The 26,911-nt window shown below is 44.6% G+C and overlaps 2 protein-coding genes across 2 annotated transcripts in view; both read right to left on the bottom strand.

Annotated features, from left to right (window-relative positions):
• Positions 1-961: 961 nt before the first annotated feature.
• On the bottom strand, positions 962-20,632 carry LOC147025709 (septin-2B-like). The gene is made up of 12 exons (XM_085880391.1): positions 20,439-20,632; positions 19,009-19,305; positions 18,495-18,603; positions 18,318-18,404; positions 17,896-18,019; positions 17,317-17,451; positions 17,110-17,227; positions 16,821-16,922; positions 16,537-16,682; positions 10,325-10,408; positions 2,562-2,658; positions 962-2,371 (listed from the first exon to the last, which is right to left on the bottom strand). Exons 1-12 carry the CDS (start codon positions 20,466-20,468, stop codon positions 2,297-2,299), a joined length of 1,404 nt encoding a protein of 467 aa, XP_085736517.1. The 5' UTR covers positions 20,469-20,632; the 3' UTR covers positions 962-2,296.
• A 4,456-nt stretch (positions 20,633-25,088) lies between these two features.
• Positions 25,089-26,911, bottom strand: part of LOC147025708 (uncharacterized) — a 110,157-nt gene continuing 108,334 nt past the window's right edge. The window contains exon 24 of the mRNA XM_085880342.1: positions 25,089-25,624. Coding sequence (XP_085736468.1) covers positions 25,425-25,624 — 200 coding nt within the window. The 3' untranslated portion in view covers positions 25,089-25,424. The remainder of the gene's footprint in view (positions 25,625-26,911) is intronic.

Below are 26,911 nucleotides of genomic sequence, written 5' to 3'. Positions count from 1 at the left end.
GCAAGCGATGGGGAACGAAATGAAAGAAAATGCGCAAAGAATGAACGGCAAAATGGATGACATGAAGGGCAAATTCTCACACGTACTGTCTCTTATCTAATGTCTCATCTGCTGAGGACTCATAAGAGCATTCAGAGTGACTCCACAGACACACACCTCTTCCCATTTTTTTTCTCTGCACCTCATCGTACCTCCTCAAATCATGCACATTAGACACTCCCATTTTCTTCCCTCCTCACCCCTCTGAAGCGACTGGGAAGTGTGGGTCCGTTCACCACGCCAGGTACAACAGAGGTAATCAACACCTCGTACTTTCTCGCTCTCTAACTTTCCACGGGGTATGTTTCTGATGGCGTCTGTCTTGTGTAGTGTAAAGTTAAGATTGTAGAAGTTCATTTATATCGGTACAAGTCTGCACCATGTCCTTTATCGTGTCTCAATATTTGCATGTCCTTTTGCTACATTATTATAAATGTACCCAGCTTGTCCTGCCTTTTCCTCAATTGCTCCAGAAAAGCCTGCACAGTAGTCTAAGCCAGTACGCTCTACCCCACATGATTTGCTCTTATTAGCTGGTGCATACTCGCAGCTCCGCTCGGCTGCACCTGCTCCGGTGAGCAATTAGAGTATGCATCAAGGGCACAAGACCACCCTTGGTGCAGCTGTTCAGAGATAAGGTATCACACAAATTGGTGGAATCCTGCCAGGATTGGCAGCACCAATCGGCATTTGTGGTTGCTTAGCAACCCGCCGGCGTGCACAGTTTTCTGTGCCTTGCGGACTCGGCACCAGGCATTCGGGAGGGACCAGAGCGCTTCCCCTCGTGACGAGCCACGAGCCTCGAACCCCGGATCGCCAACAGTTTTCCCATCTGATTAACTCAATGGTAATGTATCGAGCAACGAATGGCACATCACCCAAACCAGCAGCAGTCAGGGGAATCTTTGAACACATCAAACGATTTACACGTGCGATACATTTATTGGATTCGATATAAAGAATACAAATGTAAATGTCATGTAATACTAAAAAGGTGCACATCGACTCAAAATATGGCAGAAAAAGGATAGCATGGAATGTGGATGGTTAAGGGTAGAGTGAAACAAGGAAGCGAAAGTGGGTCGAAGGGTCAAAACAAGGGATTTGTAGGGGGAGGGGGAGGGAGGAGGGGTGGTAACCAAAGCATCTCCCCTCAACTCTCCATCCCCAAATCAAACAAGTACAACCCCACCCTTCCTTTACAAGGCACTTTTAACCCAAACAGCTTCAAACATTACTATTTCGTTCTCAGATTTCCTCCAGAAAAATGTTATCTTCATCATCCCTGAAGCAGATTATAAAAATTTCAAACTATGTGCACACTAAATACTGGAATGCATAACATGTTACACGTTACGGGTGCAGAAATGTGCCGATCAAAAGGAAAAAGAAAGAAGAAGAAAAGTGGGATAAAACAGTTGTAGAAAACAAACGATTAATGTTCACGTGCTTGTCAGGTACATAGCCAACACGATGAAACATGGGCACGGGGTATGCAAGCAACGTTCTCGACTTGGTTGGTGTACCCAAAATGTGAATCCGTTTACAGAGTTACAGTTCATCAGTCAAACGTCCATTCCCACCGAATATGGACCCGATTCAGTTTCATTTTTGACCACAACCACCCCTCCCCCCCCCCCATTCAACAATAATAAAAAAAACAGATTTACCTGGCAAGTCACATCCAAGACAACTTGTAGCAAGCCTATTGGAGAAGTGTTAAAGCCATTGCGAGCAAATGTTCACCTCATCAGAAAGCAAAATGTTCAGTTTTGCAATTACCGGGTGACCATAGCCAAATCCAATGGGAATGCAAAAACCGCCGAGCATTCAATGCTCGCCGAGCCAATGGAAAAGGCATTTTCACCGCAATGGTACCGAGAGCACTGGGTTAAAAAAAAAACAACAAAAAAAACACGACGAAAACCTTTAAATAACAAAATGTGGCAAATCCCACACACAGCCTCAAACGAGCCTTCACAAATTGGAAACATTTTGGTCAAACAATGGTTACTGGCTTCTGACAATTCCCATTTCATCAATGTCTGTGAAGTATTCAAACTCGTCTCCCTTCCCATCTCCATCACCCTACCCATCCCCAAATCCCTTGTAAATCACTCAACCTACAGTCCCAAGGCACTGCATCCCCATTATTTTAGCTCAAAAGCTTAGATCACCTTCCCTGCTTTTCCAGCCAAAACAAACTGCATCAACCTCTGAATCTGCACTAATTTTTCTTAAAGGCCTTCCCCCTCCATCACTCATCCCCTCGCTGGCGCTGTTGTAGCATCTGAGCCTGCATCTGAGCAATCATCGCCTGCATTCGGGCCAGCTACAGATCGACGAGGGAGAGAAGAGTGGGAGAGGCACAGGAGGAAAAAAAAAAAATCAATTGTAATTCCACAACACACAAAATAAAAAAACAAAAACAAACAAATAAATCAATAAGAAAATAAATAAAAACAATAACTAAATAAAACAAAAACATCCAGCCGACGATCCCTGTGGATACAAAAACTCACCTCTGCCTCCTTTTCTTGCAGAATCTTGTCCTTGTCAGCTTCTCCATCGTCACCACCACCACCACCACCACCACCGCCGCCACCACCACCACCGACCCTAAAAATAAGGTGTAAAATTAAAAGCCAATCATAACCTGTGGGTAAAAATAATGACAGAATTAGAGACAGCAGGATAATTGGAATAATGGTACTTTGTGGCAAAATAATTTGGAATGTCGGATTCGGTAACCTTGTACACCAATATGTTATTTCTGACCCTCCAATCAACTGTGATCCACCTTCGTTTGTGGAAACAGGCTACGGTGAACCGGTTGAAACGGGATAAAGCTCCTGGGATCTGTGGCATCCATGCCAAACTTCTCAAAGCTGGTGGGAATGATGTACTTGTGCTGTTGGATGCAGCTCTATGCTCTGCCTGGAACACAGGCATCATCCCAACTGACTGGAAGAGGGTGCTTGTTGTCCCTCGCTGGAAAGGGAGGGGTGATCTCCAAAACCACAACTACCGAGGGGTGACGCTGCTCTCAGTGCTAGGCAAGGTCTTTGCTCGGATAATTATTGGTCGGGTTCGCCACCATCTGCTTGACCACCAGCGTCCAGTGCAGTCAGGCTTTACACCAAAGAGGTCAACGATTGACCGTATCCTTGCTCTTCGCGTCCTCACCGAACACAGACGAGAGTTTCGGCAGGGGCTGCTTGCAGCCTATGTTGATCTCTGTAAAGTGTTTGATTCAGTGAATCGGGATGCCTTCTAGATAATTCTTGGTCTTCATGGGGTGCCACCAAAACTGATCGATCTAATGTCTGAACTCTACTCTGGTACTGAGAGTGCTGTGAGATGTGGTGGTACCATCTCTGACTTATTTGCAGTTGTTATTAGAGTTTGTCAGGGGTGTGTCCTGGTCCCCACACTGTTCAGCACTTGTATGGACTGGATTTTAGGGAGGATGTCAGAGAGATCGAGCTGCGGTGCATCGTTTGGGAAAGTAAAGATCTCTGACCTTGATTTCACAGATGATGCAGTCATCTTTGTGGAGACTCTAGATATCCTTTTGGGGCCCCTCAAGGTGCTGAATGAAGAGTCGGAGCCGCTGGGATTACGGGTTTCCTGGGTCAAGACCAAGATCCAGGCTTTCAATAACATCTTGGATGCTGCTATCCTGTCTGTACCTGTTTGTGGCGAGGATGTTGTTCATGGAGAGATTCACTTACCTTGGCAGTGATATTCATGCTTCCACTGGCTGTGAGCCAGAGGTCAACAGACGTCTGTGTCGGGCCTGGAGAGTCATGGATTCAATGGATCATGGGGTGTGATGCTGCCGGTACCTCTGCGGGAGGACGAAAGTCCGAGTCTTCAGGTCCTTGGTGCTTCCAGTCTTGCTCTATGGATGCGAGACTTGCAGAGATGCCAACTTTTGGAAATCAGAATTAGGGAGGATTTTCAACCGACACCAAATAATGTGCGCGAAGCGCACATCTCGAGCGCGGAGCGCTCGACCCTTGCGGCGGGGTCCAGGGCCCGCCTTAGGGCCCTGGAAGCTCTGGGGTTCTAGACGCTCTCTAGTGCCCTCTGAGCCCTATTTTGGAGCATTTAACATGTTAAGAATTCCCACTTTTTGAACAAAAAAAGGGGAAAATTGTGCACTTTTTAATGTTACATGTATGTTAATATTAGTAAGTTAGGGGAAAATCAAAGATTAACAAAAAGCACAAAAGAAGCAATATTTTTCTTACCTTACTGGCTGGTACTACTGCTGCTTGCTTTTTCCATGGCAGCTTTGCTGAGTGACAGCTGTGTGGCTCTTTTAGCCCTTCTGATTATGTCTTTGCTGTATTCTCTCTGGTAGCAAGGGGTGCTATGAGCTAGTTTTTTCAATTAAGAGAGCTTCCAGGGTTTTGACACTCAAATTGGGACGAAATTCAGTATGATTCTTCCGTACAAGACTGAGTGCCCGCTCACATGATGCGTTCGAATGAGGAATGACCAAGATTCCCTTCATCACTTTGCTCAAATTAGGATACTTCTTGGCACCAGTGCAGGGATCTGTGAGCTGTGAAATCCGATGCCACTGCTCATCCACTCTCACTGTCTCGGTAGCAATTGTAGCTATGGAGGCGACTGCGTGGTAGAGAGCTAATTCACTCTCAAGACTGTCTATGTCACTATCACCGCCACTGAACAGACAGGGGAATTTCTTGATGAAAAACTCCACACAGTCAAACCCCACTTCTTGGTGTAGCTTAACATCCAGCACCTGAGCATGCTTGGCTAATTCATCATCTAGCGGCCAGGTTTGAAGATGTAATTGCAGGCTTTCACATAATATGAGCGAACTGCACTGAAGAAACCTTGGATGTCTGACTCACTCAGAGTGAAGGTGGATTTCTTGAGACTCCTTTGTTCCCTTATATACAGTTTGGCATCGTTCCCAATCATGAGGTCCTCATCATTCTTCTGATGATTTCTGTCAGAGAAGGGTACATTTACCAGAGCAACCGATGACACACCGATGGTTTCAAAAACCATACGAAGATATCTTTCAGAAGACCATTCAATTCTCCGTGCAGGAGATGAATACAGGGTTCGTCTCTTTGGAGCAGAAGATTCCCCTTCTCAAAAAGCTTGTTAGCATATCGAAGGAAGAAACAATAGAGTTTTGTTTGTGGAGACAAGAACATCCTGTTGACACGTTTTTCTCTAGATTCCTGCACAGTGTTTGAGGAAGATGCGCTTTAGTTGTAGAACTCGTAGTACACTTAGCCGCAGGGGCGATCACACTTGCGTTTACTGCCAGCAGAAGAGGTCAGACTCGTAGTACCAGATCCAATTTTACGTTTGAGGAGAGAGCTTGAGGTAGGTGCAGCCAAGGAAGAAGACCTCTGATTCGAAGGTTTTGCTGAGCTTCTATCAAGTGATTTGGCAAAAGCAGAACTTAACTTGGGTCCTTCTTTGCCTGTAGATGGGACTATCACAGTCTTTCTGACTCTGAAGGAATCTGCTTTGTAGATGAACGTGATGAAGGGCCGGTGTGATGCTACCTGCTCTCAGCATTGGTTTTGGTGCTGTCCCTGCTGTCTTCTTCGCAGCAGATACTGCAGTGGTAGTGGTGAATGCTGCTCCACTAGTGCTTGATCCTGCAGTGCCAGTACTGGCAGTAGATACAGTGCCGTCCTTCTTGCTCGTTGTTAGAGTCTTGGCTACAGTTGGTTGCATTTTTCTTCGTACTTCTTCTTTGAAGAAGAGGCGAAGTGGCTCCCACTGTTCAATCAGCCTGTCTAGGCACTGACCAAGGGACAGCCACCTTGTTGCGACATGCTTCAGAATCTTGTGTGTCGGGGCATCACAGAGTTCTTGCAGTGCTTTCACTCCTTTGACGCGTTTACTACTTTTGTCCAAGTAGTAGTAAATATCGATGAGAAAGTCATCTAATTCAATGGGTAAGGCCTGAGCCGCCTTCTTGGCCGTATTGTGCATCATATGGCAAGGGCATCCCATGATGTAGCACTCTGGATTTTGTTTGTGGATATAAGCAGCGACTCCTTTGTGCTTGCCCACCATGACAGAGGCATTATCAGCACAAAAGGAAACACAATTTCCCCACGGAATTTTCCTGTCACTGAACTCATGATCAAGCAGTTTGAAAATGTTTTCTCCAGTGGAATCTTGTTTGCACGCAGGCAAACTTAGCAAACCTTGCTTCACAATCCCAGCACTGTTGTCATAGTACGAAATCAGGACAGGATATAGCTGGGCCTCACCACTGTCATTGCTACCGTCTGGAGCTAGGCTAAATGGAGCTAGTCTAGCAATATCGGCAATAGATGAAGCAGTAACATTTGACAACTCACCAATTACACTGGTCAACAACAAATTTGTTGTCTGCATTTTTAAGCTGATTTAGGACGAATCTGATGCGCTGAATCCAAAACTCACATTAGTTTTGTTCAATCAGGTCAAGTTTTTGAGATATGGCCACATGTCGTTTTTTACATTTTTGTTCACATGTACGCATGTGTGGAGCATTTTAGAAGAAGTTGGTGGGGGTAAAATGTCATGTCAAATAATTGTTTTAATTGGAAATAATTATTTTAATGACAAGAAGTATTCAGGTACGATAGTTCTAGGTGATTATGTCGAAAAGGGATCAGTTTGAAGTCATAAAACCTCAAAATCTTCCAAAAATTGGTGAGGCAAAGCATAAAGTTCGTGGATCAAAACTAAAGTTAATGGGGCAGATTTTGTAATAATGTGATACAAAAAAAGTTGTATTTCTTGAAATAACGAACTCTGAAGAATGTACAATACCTACATGCGCCAATTTATGACATGCGCTTCTGCTCAAGCTTGGAGTGCCACAGTACGAACCCAAAGATTGGAGACTGTTCATTGACAGCAGCAAGCGATCACTGAAATGTGTTCTGCTACACAACGGCAACCAGTTTGCCTCTGTACCCATCGCTCACTCGACTACACTGAAGGAGAAGTATGAAGCGGTGAAGTACGTGCTGGAGAAAATTGGTTATGATCAGCATAAGTGGTTTATTTGTGTTGACCTGAAGATGGTGAACTTTTTGTTGGGACAACAGTCTGGCTTCACCAAGTACCCATGTTTTCTGTGCATGTGGGATAGTAGGGACCGTGCTCAGCATTACACGAAGAAGGACTGGCCTGTGCGGGAGGAATTGGTGCCATGCAAAGAAAGGAACGTCATCAACGACCCTCTGGTGGACAGAGACAGAATACTCTTCCCACCGCTGCACATCAAGCTCGGCTTAATCAAGCAGTTCACCAAGGCTCTGGACAAAGATGGTGACTGCTTCACTTACTTGTGCCAGGCTTTTCCAGGATTGACCATGGAGAAGTTGAAAGCTGGCATCTTTGATGGTTCTCAGATCCGTCAGCTCATCAGAGATCCAGAGTTCAAAAACTCAATGAACGAAGTGGAACTGGAAGCGTGGAAGACATTTGTTTTGGTAGTGAAGAACTTTCTTGGCAACAATAAGGCCAGAAACTACGCAGAACTTGTCAACAACATGCTGACTGCTTTCAGAAACCTGGGCTGCAACATGAGCATCAAGATGCACTACCTATTTTCACATATGAACCGGTTTCCTGAGAACCTGGGTTCAATGAGTGACGAGCAGGGGGAGAGATTCCATCAGGACATGAAGGAGATGGAGACCAGGTATCAGGGTCGCTGGGACGTAGTCATGATGGCTGACTACTGTTGGAATCTGAAGAGAGACCTCCCTGCCGCTGAACATTCCAGGAGTTCGAAGAAACGGAAGTTCAAGCCCTGAAGTTTGAACAGTGGTGACGCAAACATGCAATTTACTTGTACTTACCTTTATCAATGCCCACCATTCAGATGACAGTAATCGATGTTTCTATCATGTAATCAATAAATGTTGTTGGCAAAACATTTTTTTTTCTTAAAAACATGTTTAGGATGATATGTGTTGACAAAAATCAGCTGATAATGCCACAAAAATGTAATTGATTTTGTCACAAGATCTGATTTTTTCAAATCAACTTAGCACAAAAACCTGACCTGATGGAGAGAAACGGATGCCATTTCCTGATTCAGCAGTGCCAGAATACCCTAATTCACTTGTAGAAATCTAGACAACATTCAGAAAGTAAAAAATTGTTGACCAGTTTTTTTTTTTTCTTCTTTGTTTTTGTTCTTTTTTTTTTTCTTTTTTTTTTCTTGCTTTTTGTTCTTGTTTTTTTTATTTTTTTTTATTTTTTATTTTTTTTGTTCTTGCACATCTTGCACATCTTGTAAGTTTTTGTTTTTGCACATTCATACTTTTAATTAACTTTTGAATCTGGAAACATCTTTTGAAATTGAGGTCCAGCATGATCTGAGACTGATATGGGCAAGTTATGTTCCACAATAAATCCACTAAAGAGAAGTTCCGCTCGAGTAACATCCTCTTCCTCGCTTGTCCCTTGTTTGGTGAAATAATTCAGAAGTGTACCGGTACTCGTGCTCGAAGATCTCTCCTTTGCAATGTCTGTGTGTCGTTTGCTTCCAACGTGCTTCCGAATATCATCGCGACCTCCGTGCTCAACTGAAATATCAACGCTGCATACTGTACAATACGCATGATGAATTCCTCTTTCAGACTTTCGAATACACGGGTATTGGAGACTGTATTCGGTCTTGTACTTCTGAGACCATTTCTTGGTCTTCGTAAGCTTCTTTTCTGCCATTTCGTAATCAACATCGAGGGCTTGAAGCATCGGTAACTTCGAAGTCGATGTTCCACAGCTGCAGCGCGACTCGTAGAACTCTAGCGGCTGTTAAATTAAACACCGCACGGTGGTCGCGACCGCCGGGCTGGTACGGGGCCCAGCTGCATGCAGTGAGCCTATCGCATGCATATACACTGTGCATACATACCGCATGCACTGTATTGCACACAAACCGCATGCACTAAATCTCAGTGCATGATCGCATAAGCGAGATCCAGACCCAATGTTTCGCTGCTCCTCATTTGAATTTGCAATTTTTTACGTACAATTTGGTAGCAGCGAACGTTATGGAGTTACCACATGTTATACGTAGCAGACGATGCTTTTCATTCAATTCTCATACTAGTACATTCTGATTAGTGAACAGTGCAAAAATATCAAAATTTCGGGAGGATAAGGATAGTGATCGTAAGGGCGGGAGTTTGGGTGAATTTTCGGAAGCCTCCCGATGAAATCGGGAGGGTTGGCATTGCTGGACTTGGACTCTGACCAGGGATCTGAGATGGAGACTTAATTCCTTTACTACCAGGTCTATTCAGAGAATCCTTGGCTATCGCTGGTCGGACTTTGTGTCCAACGAGCGGTTGTTGAGAGAGACTCAAATGAGATTTGTTACCTGCATAGTCCGTGAGCATCAGCTGCGGCTGTATGGACATGTGGCTCGTTTTCCTGACGCTGATCCTGCTCACCAGATTCTCTCAGTGAGGGAGCCTCGTGAGTGGAGGAGGCCAATTGGTGGACCAGGTGCCTCGTGGTTGCAAGAGGTTGATCACCATCTCAAGGAAATGGGGATGGGCCAGGAATCTTCTTGGGGGATGGCCAGATGGAGGCCCCTGGAGTTCCCACAGAAAGTGGATGCATTGACGTGCTATTCCCATACCTGACGTGACCTGTGATGTCGAAAGACAATCACAAAGGAGTTCCTGTCAAGCTGAGCTTTATGATCGCTGTTGAATGCATTTGACGTCTCATGCAAAAATAAATAAATACAATTCCAATTTGAGGCAGAAACAGCGAGGACCGACTCCCCAAGCATTAACTTCCCTCCACCCACATCAGAAGACTGCATATCTTCCTGATTACTAAACAGACCGCACAAATCAAATAATCCCAGTCAAAATTCAAACTGCTCACTTTGACACCAGCAAATGAATTTGTGAGCTCCACTTCCAATGCTATGGTTATTGAACATGATTTGGCAGCAAACATCTTTAAATAAAATGTGCAGGTTCGATGGGGGGCAACTGACTACACATGCTGGAGACTGCACTTAAACGGGACTAACTTGAATACACACAGACGGCTCTATGGGGGTGGGAGGGAGTTGGAGGGGGTGGGGCTAGTGCTAAAATATTACAATAGGGAACATGAGAAACGATCAGTGGAGCACTTCAATCCGAAAAATTTGAAATTCATTATGAATCGTCTTCAACTGTTATTGAGGTACAGACGAACGATCCACATTTGCAGTGTTAACCTGTAGAACAGCAGCGGTGCTCACCTGGCCACACGTTTGAGCCGCTCGGAGCGGAAGTTTTCGTAGTGCAGCTCCTGCGTAACTTCCTGCAGATCCTGCATGTGAGTGCTGTGGGATGTAGCGGCGCAAGGGAGAAACGGCAATGTGGAACAGCACAAGTGGAAAAATCATCCAATTTGTACGTACGAGAAGCACCTGTTACCCATGGGAGAGGCCAGGGTTGTTGTTGTTATCCTAATTCAAACGTGCAATTTAAAATAACTCGCTGCACAATTCAAAACACCTCACTGCACTGGAAAACGTGGGACCTTGAATACACTCTCCCACCTGGAGCGATGCTACACGATACACATTTACATCGAGAATTTGCCCTCCTTCCCTCCTCTCAAGACCACCAGCCAAGATAAAAAAACAGCCGTATACACTAATTGGGGTCATACTGATCCTATGTAGCAAGCAAGCCTGGATGTAATCAGACCAGAACTGGAGGGGGAGGAAGAGCGCAACACACACACACACACACACACACACACACACACACACACACACACACACACACACACACACACACACACACACACACACACACACACACACACACACACACACACGCGCGCAAAATATAGGAAGGATAAGGATTAACATCAGTTCGTTACTAAAGCGTCGCAGGAAAGCTTCGTGAGATCACAATGAAATGTTTATATCTCCCGCTCATTTTCAGTTGAGGCACTGTGATCGGTCACATGATGACATCACACCAAGCTTTCAAAATGGTTGCCCCCACCCCCCGAGATGCGCGTACGAAGTTCAGAAAAGTTATTGGATTTCTTACTGAGGAAGAGGTTCCTCCAGTGGATATACATTGGCGTTTAAAGAATGTGTTCGGCAACACCGTTAGTCATTGGGTAAAGTATTAAGAGCGGAGAAACCGATATCGACGACGAGCCTCGGAGTGGTAGGCCTGCATCCGTGGTGACACCAGAAAGAGAGTCTGATTGATGCACTCATTAAAGCCCACTGCAGTCGACCGAGACTGTGGAACGAGACATAATTCGACGATGCCCAATATGCCTCCGCTCACATTATGACATCATTATAATACTTGCACCAAGTTTGATTTAAATCCCTTCAGATGTTCTCAAGCATCACATTTTTACCTGACATGACCTCTGTGACCTCTTGATGCCAAAAATCTAATCAGTTCATCATTGCATCTTACGAGGGAGAGTACCCAATCCAAAGGCGCTGTCACACCTTGACGATTTAACCAGCGTATGCCGACTTATGAAAAATTTGTCTAAAACGCTGGCACACGTCGAATACGTTATGGGTAAGTTTTGTATACGTTAAGAGCACGCTGAAAAACACTGCCATACGTCGTACTACGCTGGCTTTCATCGTTGTACTTTGCGGTTGTCCTCAAATTTTAGCATGCTTGAAATTTTACGATGTATGCCAGTGTACGACTCACACGTTCCGCTACGCTGGCCATAAGTTGTAGGCACGTTATGCGACTGTTGACACACGTTACTTGTAAGTTACTCATGAGTCGAAACACGTCGAGGTAATGTTTAGCGCACCTGAAACTTATTTATAACCTATGAGTAACGTGTTGTAGGCACGTTACACGATCGTTGCACACATGTCGAGGCACGTTATGCGATCGTTGACACGTCGAGGCACGTTACTTGTAAGTTACTCATAAGTCGAAACACGTCGAGGTAATGCTTAGTGTACCCGAAACTTATTTCTAACCTATGAGTAATGTGCTTTGAACCTATGTGTAACGTACCTCCAACGCATATTAACGTATGTAGACGTATTTGATAGACGTCTTCCGGACGACCACAGAACTTACTGAACGTGTTTGTAATTTACAGCTACCGTATAATTGCATATTGGCAGCGTTTAAAGGTCCCCTGACATGCAAAATAAACTTGTTATTTATAAATTAACTTGACCTTCCCAGTGAAGAAATCACCCATGTTTTTTTTTATTTATCAAAAATGGGATAATTAGAGCAATATTTTGATCATTTCTGGAGCTATTCACAACTTGCTATGCCCCGCCCCTTAAAAAAATGGACGTCAGCGAATCGCAGCATGACGTCACATACAGTAACTCACACAGAGTGGATTGACTCGAAAGTCGAGATGTCACGCGCCTTATACAGTACGTACAAATGCATTTCATATGTTAGTGCAATCTCTGTGATCGTCTTATTCCAGTGATTGTTTCGCGAAAGTTTTAAATAGTTGTAGCCGTACTTTCGAAAATGCCTGCAAGATGTATCGTAGCAGGATGCAGCAATACAAGCAAAGACGGTGTAAGCCTTCATGTATTCCCGAAAGATGATAATCGTATGAGAATATGGACATCCAAAGTGAAGGTACTGCTTCCATTGGCATGCTATTCATTAACATTTCGCCATAATACTGTCATAAAAGAAAAGGGAAAAAAAATGTTGGCACAACTATGAAAGACAGATTTATCTGTCCTATTACACGGCCTCATAGCCTCGGGACTCTTACGCATTGACTTATACATTGTGTGCATGCGAATACAAGTTACTTATCAACTCTAGAGTCGAGACTAGTCCGATAAATCCGTCGTCCGTCCGACGAGGCCGATAAATCTGACGTGCTGTAGCTTTCTTTTATTATTCTCTTTTCTTCATTGTTTTCTACTGGTGCTACATGACGACAGTTGGAATGAAATACATAAAAATGCAACAGAACGTCAGATTTATCAGACTACTCGAGACAATTGTATCGCAAGGTGTGTTCTACACACAAGTTTTCATCGTATCCGGACAGTGAGGTTGCTTCGTTTTATGCGCGGAGAGATACGGCCGATGACATGCGCCGGCCTTGTTTGTCATTAATTCGCCGTGGAGCAACATGTCCGCTGCGCTGTGCTGTTCACGTCACCTCACTAAAATATTTCTGAAATCGAGCAGTATGCAAGTCGAATTTACATTATTGAATTACGACTAGGATTTAGTCTAACCAGTCGTTATTTCCGAGTCTTCCTTCGATGTCCTCCCGATCATCATGAACTCCAGGAATTTCATCGCCAGTTTCCTCTGCTTGTCCTGCTTCGGGCTCGAACTGGTAAGGCCGTACTTCATTTCCAGCTGCCTGAACTTCACCTCCCGCGACTATGTTATCCCACAATTCTCCATCTGATTCAGACCAAAATCCTTCATTTCTCTCACACTCACTGTCGTTACCAGACAAGTGAAAGTCCATGTCATCCATTATTCAAAAGCAAATGTTCGATTTTTTTAAAGCAGAAACGAACGAAGTGATTGAGTCGACCAATCAAATGTGGAAACACACAGCAAGGCAATAGGATCACGTAGACCACTAACCCGAGTAATTAACGTGCAGCCTTTGACACACTGTAGGTGACGTCATGTGGGTTACGCCCCTTTCAGGAGAATTTTTAGGGGCGTTCCCAAAGAGGTTTGTTTTTTAATTTTACATTTTACAGAATGAGTGTTGTGCAAAAACATTGTCAGATCTGAAATCACGATGAAAAACTCCTCTGGGACATATATAAATGAAATTTATGTACTTTGGCATGTCAGGGGACCTTTAAAAAAACAAAAAAAAAAACAACAATAACTTCCGATATTTCGTCACGTGCCGTTACGTCACGTCCGATTGCCTCTTCAGTTTGCTCATGTCTTATTCTTAGTTCCTCCTCTGTGAATAGTTTCTGTTTGAGGATATTGTCACGTCGACGTCAAAACTGAAAAGCAAATGCCCGAATATATTTTAAAATTCGTGATAGACTAAAAAAAATAATGATAATAAAACAACAACAACAACAACAACAACAACAACAACAACCAGATATTTCGTCATGTGCCTTCACGAAGCCAAGGAGAAAAAAAGAAAATGTGCCTTGACGGAGAAAATAAGTTTCGGGTATGCTAAACATTACCTCGACGTGTTTCGACTTATGAGTAACTTACAAGGAACTTGTGTCTCGACGTGTGTCAATGATCGCATATCGTGCCTACAACTTATTCCCAGTGTAGCGGAACGTGTGAGCCACACGGCGAGTACGTTGTAAAATTTTCAGCATGCTTGAAATTTCACGATGTACGAGACGTACCACGAAATATGACAGCGTACTTCATCGTTTTTCAGCATGCTCTTAACGTATACACAACTTACCCATAACGTATTCGACGTGTGCCAGCTTGGTTCGGCATACTTTTCATAGGTCGGCATACGCTGGTTAAATCGTCAAGGTGTGACTGTGATGTTGACACTTCCAATTCTCAGGCGATTATGATTTAAATCGGCGTGTGGCAGGTTTTTAACAGGCTACGCCACGAGTTCGTCGGCGATACGTGCAGCGCGCTATGACTAAGTTAAACTACCGTTGGGCATAGGTTGTGAACGCCGACAACAGGCTAAGCATTCGTTGGTTTAAGTTATCTACAAGACAACGAAACGTTCTGTGCCCATTACTAATATGTTATGCATGCGACCAACACGTTATGAATACGACCAAAACTTAAAACAAAAACATCAAAATTTCAGCGTATGCCAACGTTTTACATACATTTTATTCGTTGCCATTGCTGGCTAAATCGTCAACGTGTGACAGCGCCTTTAGTGACGGGAATTAGGATGTACCCTTCCTAAGAAGAGTATCCATCCAAAGTAGTGACGGGAAAAGCTACTAAAAGTATCCGTGCCCAGTGATGGGAAAGGTATAAGTTAATCTATCAATCTAAATAACATTTCATGGACTTAAAAAAAAAAAAAGTCAATTGTGTTACATTCTTGGTTTCGCTGAGAACCAAAGCTCTGAACTACTTATACCGCCCACCGCAAAATGGTGGTGTTACAGTGGGCAGTGGAGGTTGGATTTGTCTCAAATGAGGGCAAAATATCCTGGCTATGAAACAAAATTTGGCATCAACATTACTCATGCCTGTTCTCCCGTCGTTTTAAATGTGAATGTTGAGATTTTCAATTCAGCGCGAGAAGTGGCCGCCATAAATGCGAGACAGACACCACGGTTCACAATATATAACTGATGACTTCCCTCCCAAGGAACTTCAACACAAAGACACCATTCAGCCCGTGAAGCATGAACAATGGTTACCAACCTATGACCTTTTTATACAGAGTCAAGGCTCGTGGAAGAGTTAGAACAATAAACGGATCATGACAACAGGACAAAAGGAACAGCAGCACTGGTGGGGGGTGAACACTAACAGTGAAGTTGAAGGATAAAATAGAAGAAGAATTGGGCAAACAATGGGGTAGGGAGGAATGGGTTGGACACAGAAGGAAACTTCTTCCTCTCACTCCCTCTCTCTCCCCTCCTTATATGTCCATGCTCTATCCTTTTTAAATAGCTTTAATTTCCTTTCCAGTTCCCCCCCCCACCCACATTCACTATTCAGTTATTTTTATTTCATGTGCCATCATCGTTGCCGAGCGTCGTGCCGCCAAATCAGCTCCCTGAGCAAAGGTTATACTGGGTGGTCTGCCAATGCCTTCCAAGCAGTGGCTCAGGCAGGAATTTGTAATGTGGTCACATTGCTGGCGATAGCTCACCCACTCTTCATGAAGGGCACCGTGGTGATCTTCAATATCAATCAACTAATGTCAGAAGGCAGGACACCCCAGTTTAACATCCATCGGAGGGACGACGGTCTGTGAAACACCAGGATGACATTTTATAGCTGGGTCAAGATTCAAACCCAGGCTAGACACCTTAGAGGTGAGTGCATACCTCTCGGCCATCCTGCCAGCCCAATAAAAGTTTTAAAGGTTGTGGGAAATATATAAATAAATATTTTACACCACCTTAGTTGACATGCTAAGTTAGTTATTCATGTCATTTATGACATCTCTAAAAACAGTAAGTTTTCTGTTTGGAATAATTTTCAGTTTTGACTGCCAGGCAAACAATTATCTTCGTCCTCTGTGTGTATGCGCACTCGGAATGATATTCCATATCATTTGCCAAATTTAGAGTTAAGGAAGGCTAAGCTGCAGGTTTGTGTTCTGATTGATGTCCCAGTGTTCAAAATATAAAACTCAATGAAAATGAAGTAATTCCTCTGTCTACGTTCTTCAGTCTATGAACGACAGACAACGCAAACCAATTGTTTAACCCCACGTGCGAAGAGCAAAGTGGGGTTAAAAAACACACAATCCGAGACACAAAGTACTCAGTAGTGTGTTGGTCATCTCGCTCACATTAACATGGTGCGCAGTTTAAGGAAGTCATTGTGCTCAGGGTTTTCCACCTCGACCACGCCCCATGGATACAGACGTCCTCGCACTTTCTTCCCCTTCACCTCAATCAGCTGGTTCGAACCAACAACCGCAAAAGGGATGCTTTCCTGGTAGAGTAGGGGCAAATAATTTGAATGAAACATGGTTCAGCAATAAAACCTGCCAGGAAATTTGGGCCAAGAAATACTCAGCATTTGAGAAAAAGAAAGAGAAAGAGAAAGAGAAAGAAAGTACATTCCTTGTACCTTCAAAACTCTTGTTTGTTCCTTGAACTCCTCATCTTCATCAGACTCTGCATCAGGCAAGGTGTAGATCTTTATTCCATGTTCTTCAATTTCATCTAAAACCTGGAACACCCAAAACCCACTCGATACTTTAACCAGAGCAATTTGCAATCGAGTGAGGTGGAGGAAGATGAACCATGCCAACAGTCAAGGGGGTTAAAGGGTCAACACGATTAATTTAAAAAAAAAAAACCTTGGACGGAGGTTGCACGGTTGTAGAGGTTAAAAGAAAAGAAAGAGTTTATCTTACCCTGCGCTTCAAATGGCTGCGCTCCGAAAGGGTCAGTGTGTCCGCCTTGGCGATTACCGGGACAATGTTTACTTTGTTGTTTAAAGCCTTCATGAACTCCACATCCAAGGGCTTCAACCTGAGCAAGTCATGAGAAAAGATTTAGAATGGAGGTCCAACTGGCTGGCAATACGGGGTGGGACATTGGCGAGAGGACTTCGCACATACCCGTGCCCATAAGGAGACAGGAAGTAGAAGCAGCAGTGAACACGATTGTCAACAATGTGGCGGCGATTGAGGCCAGATTCATCCTGAAGATAGCGCTCAAACTGGGAGTCAATGTACTGCAGGATGGGACGGAAGCTGAAGAGGAAACAGACGAGAGAAGAACCCGTCGCTAAACTCGTGACATTTGGCACACAAATGCTGGTTTTATCGATTCAGCTACTACCTCGAGCAACCGCAACCGAAGATGCACTTTGTTAGCTTGACTCTCTTCCTCAGGTGTCAATGACCTTTTCCACCATACCCATCATCTTGGATCCACGGTATGTTGAAGTGCAGAGGAAAACAATTTGTAGAATCCATTTTTAATCCACCATAACTCCGGTTGCACAACCAAGAATTTGGAGGTAACACAAGGGTTACGGCACGTCTGACAAAAACCAACTTGACATCTCAAAAACATACCTGGTAAAAATAATGAGTTGGAATAAATCAATCAATCAGGTCATGATGATGGGTTCACCTATTAAGATACGCGAATACGACGACTCTCTGGCAAGAACTCATCGATCAAGCGCTCACCAGTCTTGGCTGTTAATCGGATCACCATATCCCGGTGTGTCCACCACAGTGAGACGGAGCTTAACACCTCTCTCTTCAATCTCCACCGTCGAAGCCTCAATTTGAACCGTGCGTTCAATCTTCACTGAGGTCAGGGAAGGTGGGCAGGTAAGAATGTGGTTCAAAAGCAAAACAAGTACATTAGTAAATAAAGACAAACCGTGTCGTTCTTAAAACATTCACTTCATTGCTGGTCATCAAAAAGGACGGAACAAAGAAGGTGTGCAACGGGGAGCAAGGGAAACGGCAAAAAGACAGAGCGGGAATTTGTTTTATTTATACTTTTTTTTTTAAAATCACAAAGACTTTTATTGCCAAAAGCATTGAAACAGAATGTTCACAAAGGTAAGCGAAGGTGGGGAAATGATGTCATCGATCCGTACCAGCGGCTCCGGGAACAACTCTCTCTGGGTAGAGGTCGGTGAGGAAAAGGCTATTGATGAGGGTCGACTTACCCAGGCCGGACTCTCCTGAATGGGGACAGAGGGAAATGAATGAGAAGGAAATGCAAGCCTGGAGAGGGCATCAGGGTGATGAGAACTTGAAGGAGGAAAACCCACCAACGACCATCAGAGTAAACTCGAACCCCTTTTTGACAGATTTCCGATGGACTTGATTCGGAAGGTTTGCAAACCCAACATAACTTCCACTTCCCTCCTGAGCTGCGATCTGCAGGAGGGAAGGGGAGGGGGCATGAGGTAGGGGGGGTGGGGGTTGGAGACATCACAATGCCAGGAATTCAAATGCTTGAAAAGTACTTTACTGTAAACATTGACCAAAGATCCAAATCAACACGTGAACACAACAACCCGCGCACACCCAGTGATTACAAAACAAAAGGTGACCGGGTGAAGAAGTAAGGCGAGGCGAGACGGAAAAAAAGGAGAAGGTGGAAGAACGCAAGAATGTGAAGCATTTTTGAAATGCCCTTCCATCATGACCAGCTGGCTTCACGTTCACCCAGCGGCATTTCAAATCAAATCCCCTTTGGAAACCAAAAATAACCCAAGATTTCTCCGTGGACGTAATCCGCACACGGCTCCATCACAACACACAGTCACCATGGAAACCCACCTTCAGTTTGTCAGACAACGGAGCCGCTTGCTGTGCCATGGCGGTGGCCAGAGACACGGAGGAAGGAGTCGGGACTTCGGCGCGCTGAGACGCGGCACTTTCCGGGCGACCAAAGCTAACCTCTAATCTCTGTCCGAGTGCAAATTCAGACCTCGTCGTCCCCGCGTTCTCAGACCTCGGCCCGACCGTCACCTCTGACCTTTGACCCTGGCTTTGTCCGCCATCTACCGGTTGGTTAGTAAAAGCTCCCTCACGTCGGAGTACACCAGAACCCCCATCAAAGCGACGACGATAATTCTGCTGACAAGGGGGGGGAGGGGGAACAAAAAAATAATGATTAAAAGGGACGGCTCGGTCCACATGAGGGATGGGAAACGATCAAGCTGATCGGAGGGTCGCAGGTGCAGCCTTCAAACAACTTGGAGTGCCACAAAGGACCCCTTAACCACAATTAAAAGGCCAAAAAAACCCAATACTTTTAAATAAATAATATAACAACAACATTGTATCAACATCAAGAATGTAGTAAAACACTGAACACATCAATATGTAAACAACAACAACAAGAAAACTATTAAACCCACAAACACTACTCAAGGTGGGTGACTTCTGGATGACCATTCACAGGTACAGTGAAAAAAAACCAGGTGAGGGAGTGGGGCAGGTGGAGGTGTTGTGGGTCACAGGTGACGGACGCATCACTAGTTCAACACATTGCAGACAGTTCACTCACGATGTCTACGGACGGCACAAGGTCAAAACAACACGAGCATGGAGTTCATCATCAAAATGGCAAAGCACGGTTACCTGTCCTCGAACACCAGGTGTTTAAACCTTTCAACGATTCACATTCATTGACAATCCTTGAGGCAAGTTCAACATGAACCGAGGCCTTGTTCTTGCGGTCAGCAGGTGTGTCCTTCACCTGTTCACCTCGATTCCACCGTCTGCTGCGCATTGGCCTCTCACCTGCTGCCTGCACCTTTCATGAGCCTCGACCTACGTGCATTTTCACTTGACGTTATGAAAACAATTATCATCGAAGTAACCGAGATGTGAAGAACCCCCTTTAAATGCTTCCTTACGACCACCACCACCACCACCACCACCACCACCACCAATCACAACGACCCTCATCAGGAGCAGTTAGACAAAGCCAACGTGATGGAACCGGGTATACTGTGACGTCATAGCGTATACTATGACGTCATAGAACCGTGCCAAAAATGTTCATGCTATGACGTCACGCGTGTAAAACGGACGTGAGAGGCACTGCATCGGTCGGTGACGTAGAACGGGCGATTCCTCATCTTGTAAATCCCTCAAACTCGACTCGGACAACACCTGCGATTCTCCAATGGAACGTGGATTGATATATATGTAAATATATAAATAAATAAATCGGACAAAGATAAGGAAATCAAACTCACACGTTGATCTGCAGGACACATGTCGAACATGAAAAAGAGAGAGAGAGAGAGAGAGAGAGTTAACACCTGGAGAAGGTCCAATCAATCAATCAAAGCGACCAACGGTAATTAAATAAAAACGTCACGTGACCAACTTTAAAATATTTAGTCAACGAGAAACGAAAATCATGAAACGAAAACTTCATCGGTCACGTGACGGCACAAGAATGCGCCGAACAAGACGAAGGAGATGAAAATGTTAGGGGAGTGTTAAAGGTAATGAAGGACGGTCGAGGTGATCCGATGGAATCGTAATAAATGTGAAAAAAACCAAAGCCAACGGTCCCTCATCGCTCAATTCAGGGCCTCACCGGCGGCCATCTTGGTTTACATCCCCTCTTCGATACCCACAATGCACTGCGCGGCGCCCAAGACAACGCCCGACGCATACGTCATGATGACACGTGACTGTTTCTAACGGTCTTGAACGTTGATGGGATTTAAATTTCCGGCGGAAGAAGTTCAGGATCTGATTCCTCAACATGTTCCTCGTCATTCCGTGAGGATTTCATCGCAACAGATTATTTATAACTTAGTTATCCTGTCTGTAAACACGGTTTATAACTTAGTTATCCTGTCTGTAAACACGGTTTATAACTTAGTTATCCTGTCTGTAAACACGGTTTATAACTTAGTTATCCTGTCTGTAAACACGGTTTATAACTTAGTTATCCTGTCTGTAAACACGGTTTATAACTTAGTTATCCTGTCTGTAAACACGGTTTATAACTTAGTTATCCTGTCTGTAAACACGGTTTATAACTTAGTTATCCTGTCTGTAAACACGGTTTATAACTTAGTTATCCTGTCTGTAAACACGGTTTATAACTTAGTTATCCTGTCTGTAAACACGGTTTATAACTTAGTTATCCTGTCTGTAAACACGGTTTATAACTTAGTTATCCTGTCTGTAAACACGGTTTATAACTTAGTTATCCTGTCTGTAAACACGGTTTATAACTTAGTTATCCTGTCTGTAAACACGGTTTATAACTTAGTTATCCTGTCTGTAAACACGGTTTATAACTTGGTTATCCTGTCTGTATACACGGTTTATAACTTGGTTATCCTGTCTGTATACACGGTTTATAACTTGGTTATCCTGTCTGTATACACGGTTTATAACTTGGTTATCCTGTCTGTATACACGGTTTATAACTTGGTTATCCTGTCTGTAAACACGGTTTATAACTTGGTTATCCTGTCTGTATACACGGTTTATAACTTGGTTATCCTGCCTGTATACACGGTTTATAACTTAGTTATCCTGCCTGTATACACGGTTTATAACTTGGTTATCCTGCCTGTATACACGGTTTATAACTTGGTTATCCTGCCTGTATACACGGTTTATAACTTGGTTATCCTGCCTGTATACACGGTTTATAACTTGGTTATCCTGCCTGCATACACGGTTTATAACTTGGTTATCCTGCCTGCATACACGGTTTATAACTTGGTTATCCTGCCTGCATACACGGTTTATAACTTGGTTATCCTGCCTGCATACACGGTTTATAACTTGGTTATCCTGCCTGCATACACGGTTTATAACTTGGTTATCCTGCCTGCATACACGGTTTATAACTTGGTTATCCTGCCTGCATACACGGTTTATAACTTGGTTATCCTGCCTGCATACACGGTTTATAACTTGGTTATCCTGCCTGCATACACGGTTTATAACTTGGTTATCCTGCCTGCATACACGGTTTATAACTTGGTTATCCTGCCTGCATACACGGTTTATAACTTGGTTATCCTGCCTGCATACACGGTTTATAACTTGGTTATCCTGCCTGCATACACGGTTTATAACTTGGTTATCCTGCCTGCATACACGGTTTATAACTTGGTTATCCTGCCTGCATACACGGTTTATAACTTGGTTATCCTGCCTGCATACACGGTTTATAACTTGGTTATCCTGCCTGCATACACGGTTTATAACTTAGCTGAAGGAACGTCCACTTGGTTGTCCTCTCTGTATTCGGTTAGGTATGGGAGCATGCACCGGAACAGCACATCGCTGCGTCCACTTTCCGTCAGTACTCCAGCTGCCTCTGTCTGGCCATCCCACAGGCAGATGCCTGGCCCATCCCCATCTCCTTGAGATGCCGATCAACCTGCTGTAACCACAAGGTCGTCCTGTTGACCTCCTCCACTCACGAGGCTCCCCAGATGAGAAAATCTGGTGAGCAGGATCAGCATCAGGAAAATAAGCGACATGTCTATACAGCCACAGCTGACGCTCACGGACGATACAGGTAACAAATTTCATTTGATTCTCTCTCAGAAACCGATCGTTATACACAAAGTTCTGACGAGCAACAGCCAAGGATTATCCGAAGAGACATGGTACCGAAGGATTTAAGTCTTAATCTCAGAGCCTTTGTCAGAGTCCAAATCTCACATTCGTAGAGCAAGACTGGAAGCACCAAGGACGTGAAGACTCAGACTTTCGTCCTCCTCCACAGGTACCGACAGTGCCACACCCTATGATCCAATGAATCCATGACTCCCCAGGTCCGACCCAGACGTCCATTGACCTCTTGTTCACAACCTGTGGAGACATGAATATCACTGCCAAGGTAAGTGAATCTCTCCATGACCTCAACATCCTCACCACAAACTGGTACAGACAAGATAGCAGCATCCAAGATATAATTGAAAGCCTGGATCTTAGTTTTGACACAGGAACCCCATAATCCCAGAGGCTCCGATTCCATATCCAATGCTTCTGCAAGGATGTCTGCATCATCTGCTAAATCAAGGTCAGAGATCTTGACATTCCCAAACGATGCACCGCAGCTTGATCTCTCTGATATCTTCCCCAAAATCCAGTCCATGCAAGTGTTGAAGAGTGTGGGGGCCAGTACACACCCCTGACTAACTCCAGTAACAACTGGAAATAAGTCGGAGATGGAACCACCACACCTCTCTGTACTGGAGTATAGTTGAGAAAGCGGATCAATCAACTTTGGTGACACTCCGTGAAGGCCGAGTCATCCAGAGGGCATCCGAATTCACTGAATCGAATGCTTTGCAGAGATCAACATCGGCTGCAAGCAACCCCTGCCGAAACGCTTGTCTGAGTTCAGTCAGGACCCGGAGAGCAAGGATACGGTCAATCGTTGACTTCTTTGGTGTAAAGCCTGACTGCTCAAGCAGATGGTGGCCAACCCTTTGAAGACCTTGCCCAGCACTGAGAGCAGCGTCACACCTCGGTAGTTGTTGCAGTCCTGGCGATCACCCTTCCCTTTCCATTGAGGAACAACAAGGCCCCTCTTCCAATCAGTTGGGATGATGCCTGTGCTACAAACTGTGCACAGAACTGCATGCAATGACACTATTACAGCATTTCCACCAGCTATGAGAAGTTCAGCATGGATGCCACATATCCCTGGGGCTTTACCACCTTTCAACTGTTTCAAAAATTGCTGCAGGAGACTCGTGTAAATCAGTCTTCTGAGGATCAGTGGCGTAGAATCTTTAAAGGTTGTCATTTTTTTTCTCTGGTGCACTTGTTGATGCCAAGGCTGGTGTGGCAATAGTGTTGCAGCCTTTGGAGATAATATGTAAAGAAATTTGAAAGGGTTACTTACTGTTTGCAATTTGTCAGTGGTAACCAAAACATTTGCATGACTAATGTATACTGTCCTCGTGCTAACTCTGAAAGAGGTGCCTTTCTTTATAGAGTTTGTAAGCACCATTGACTTGACATGCCTGGTGTTGGCTCAATGGTTAGGGTGGTGGGTTTGGGATCCTAGGATCCTGAGTTCAAATCCCACCCGGCTGTTGAATTAATACCAGGTGGGGTTGACTCTGCCCGTCATCCTTCCGAGGTTGGCAAAATGAGTACCAGCATGCTGGTATCCTGTGTCGGAGTGGCGACCCGCCCAGAATTGTGCCCAATAGCCAAGGAGACTACTTAGGCAGCACCAACGCTCTGCACAGAGTATGGTCCCAATGGCTGGACGGATGGATTGACTTGACCATGTTGTTGTGTCTCGGGGGTGACTATAACTGGACCTTCAACCCACAAGTTGATAGGGACACTTGTGAGCCTCATCCACCCAGTGCAAGGCTTTTGGCACAGCTTGTTAAAAAGTTTAAACTTGTGGATTTGTGGTGGATACAAAACCATAACATCCGTCGGTATACATGGGTTTGTGTGTCAAGAAATCTTTTAACGATGGCTCGCCTTGACAGATTTTATGTAAACCGTGAAATGGTAAATCTGGTTAAGAACTCTTAAACAAGGCTGTCTGATTTTTCCAACCATCAAGTGATTGTTCTGGTGTGTGGCTTTCCTCATCATGTCTGTAGAAGTGCATATTGGACTTTAATACTCATCTATCCATACTTATCGATTTTAATACTCATCTCTGCATAATCTTCTATCTTTATTCATCTATTTTAATACACATCTATCCATACTCATCTATTTTAATACTCACCTATCCATACTCATCTGTTTTCGTACTATTCCTCACTCACAACTGGTCTCCCTCACCCCACCACACTCCCCCAGGCCGCCCCCACCCCACCATGAATGCCAACCCCTTCCTCTTACAAAATTTACAAACAAATCAAAATCCACATCAAACAAAGCGGAAAAGAGGGTTTTTATTACCAGACAATCAAAGGAAAAGAACAAAGACACGTGGATTGGGTACAAGAGGCTAATAAAATGGGGGCAAGGTGTATATACACGTGATTAAGCTAGTAGGGCTAGGGTTTACTGCTTCCAACATTTTTGTTCTGTAAAACTTTATACAAACTACAATACCAAGGGTGGGGGGCCATAAAAGAGTCACAAAGGGGTGAGTGGGAAGTAATAAAATAAATACGTTACCAATGTGACTCAGATACTGGTCACGTGGATTACGACAAAATACAGGTATTGTGATGTGAATGCCACTCCCATGACAGTGACGACCAGATCTAACGGCCAAACTTTCCACGCAGAACCATGACCTTCGCTTCAGACTTTCCACTTGATTGGGTGGCCTTGGTGGAGTTCAGGTTTCCAAACCGCTGGCAGGCTTTGGGGGTTATGCCCCAACATGCTGTGAGGTCAACAAGGTTCAAAGCATGGCATCGTGTCAAATTGTCAACTGCAGCATCTGTAAGATGAGGCAGGCCTGGAGGAAAATGAAAAAGTTTAGTTAGTTCCATTGTTGAAAATTCCACCCAACTACCACATGATGCTGCCTTTGGTCCTTACAGTGCAGCTGCTGCCTCATTGTGCTGGTATGTACATGTAATGGCAAAAAGTATGTGGACACCCACGCATCCAACATCTCATTCCAAAATCATGGGCATCAATGTGGAGTTGGTCCCCCTTTGCTGTTATAACAGCTTCTACTCTTCTGGGAAGGCTTTCCGCGAGATGTTGGAACATTGCTGCGGGGATTTGCTTCCATTCAGCCACAAGAGCGTTCGTGAAGACTGGCACTGATATTGGCCGATTAGGTCTGGCTCTTCGTCAGTGTTCTAATTCATCCCAAAGGTGCTCTATGGGGTTGAGGTCAGGGTTCTGTGCAAGCCAGTGAAGTTCTTCCACACCGATCTCGACAAACCATTTCTGGACGGACCTCGTTTTGTTCATGGGGGCATTGTCATGCTTAAACAGGAAAAGGCCTTCCCCAAACTGTTGCCACAAAGTTGGAAGCACAGAATCGTCCAGAATGTCATTTTATGCTGTAGTATTAATATTTTCCTTCAGTGGAACTAAGGGGCCTTGTCCGAACAATGAAAAACAGCCCCACACCATTATTCCTCCTCCATCAAATTTTACAGTTGGCCCGATGCATTCGGGCAGGTAGCATTCTCCTGGCATTCACCAAACCCACATTCGTCCGTCGGACTGCCAGATGGTGAAGTGTGATTCATCACTACAAAGAACACGTTTCCACTGCTCCAGAGTCGAATGGCGGTGAGCAGCTTTACACCACTCCAGCCGACGCTTGGCATTGCACATGGTGATCTTCAGCTTGTGTGTGGCTGTTCAGCCATGGAAACCCATTTCATGAAGCTCTCGATGAACAGTGCTTGTGCTGACGTTGCTCCAGAATCCGTTTGGAACTTGGTAGTGAGTGTTGCAACCGACGACAGATGATTTTTCCGCACTACATGTTTCAGCACTCAGCGGTCCCGTTCTGTTAGCTTGTGTGGCCTACCACTTCGCGGCTGAGTTGCTGTTGCTCCTAGAAGTTTCCACTTCACAATAACAGCACTTATAGTTGACTGGGGCATCTCTAGTAGGGCAGAAATTTGACGAACTGACTTGTTGGAAAGGTGGCATCTGACGACGGTGTCACGTTGAAAGTCACTGATCTCTTCAGTAAGGCCGAGTCGACTACCAATGTTTGTCTGTGGAGATGCTTGATTTTATACATCTGTCCACAATGGGTGTGGCTGAAATAGCT

This window comes from Eptatretus burgeri, chromosome 5 (genome assembly GCF_056783735.1).
Source record: "Eptatretus burgeri isolate ZD-2024b chromosome 5, Ebu_testis_v1, whole genome shotgun sequence".
NCBI lineage: Eukaryota > Metazoa > Chordata > Myxini > Myxiniformes > Myxinidae > Eptatretus > Eptatretus burgeri.
Note: the sequence above shows the minus strand (reverse complement) of the source record. Positions and strands in the feature narration are given on the sequence as shown.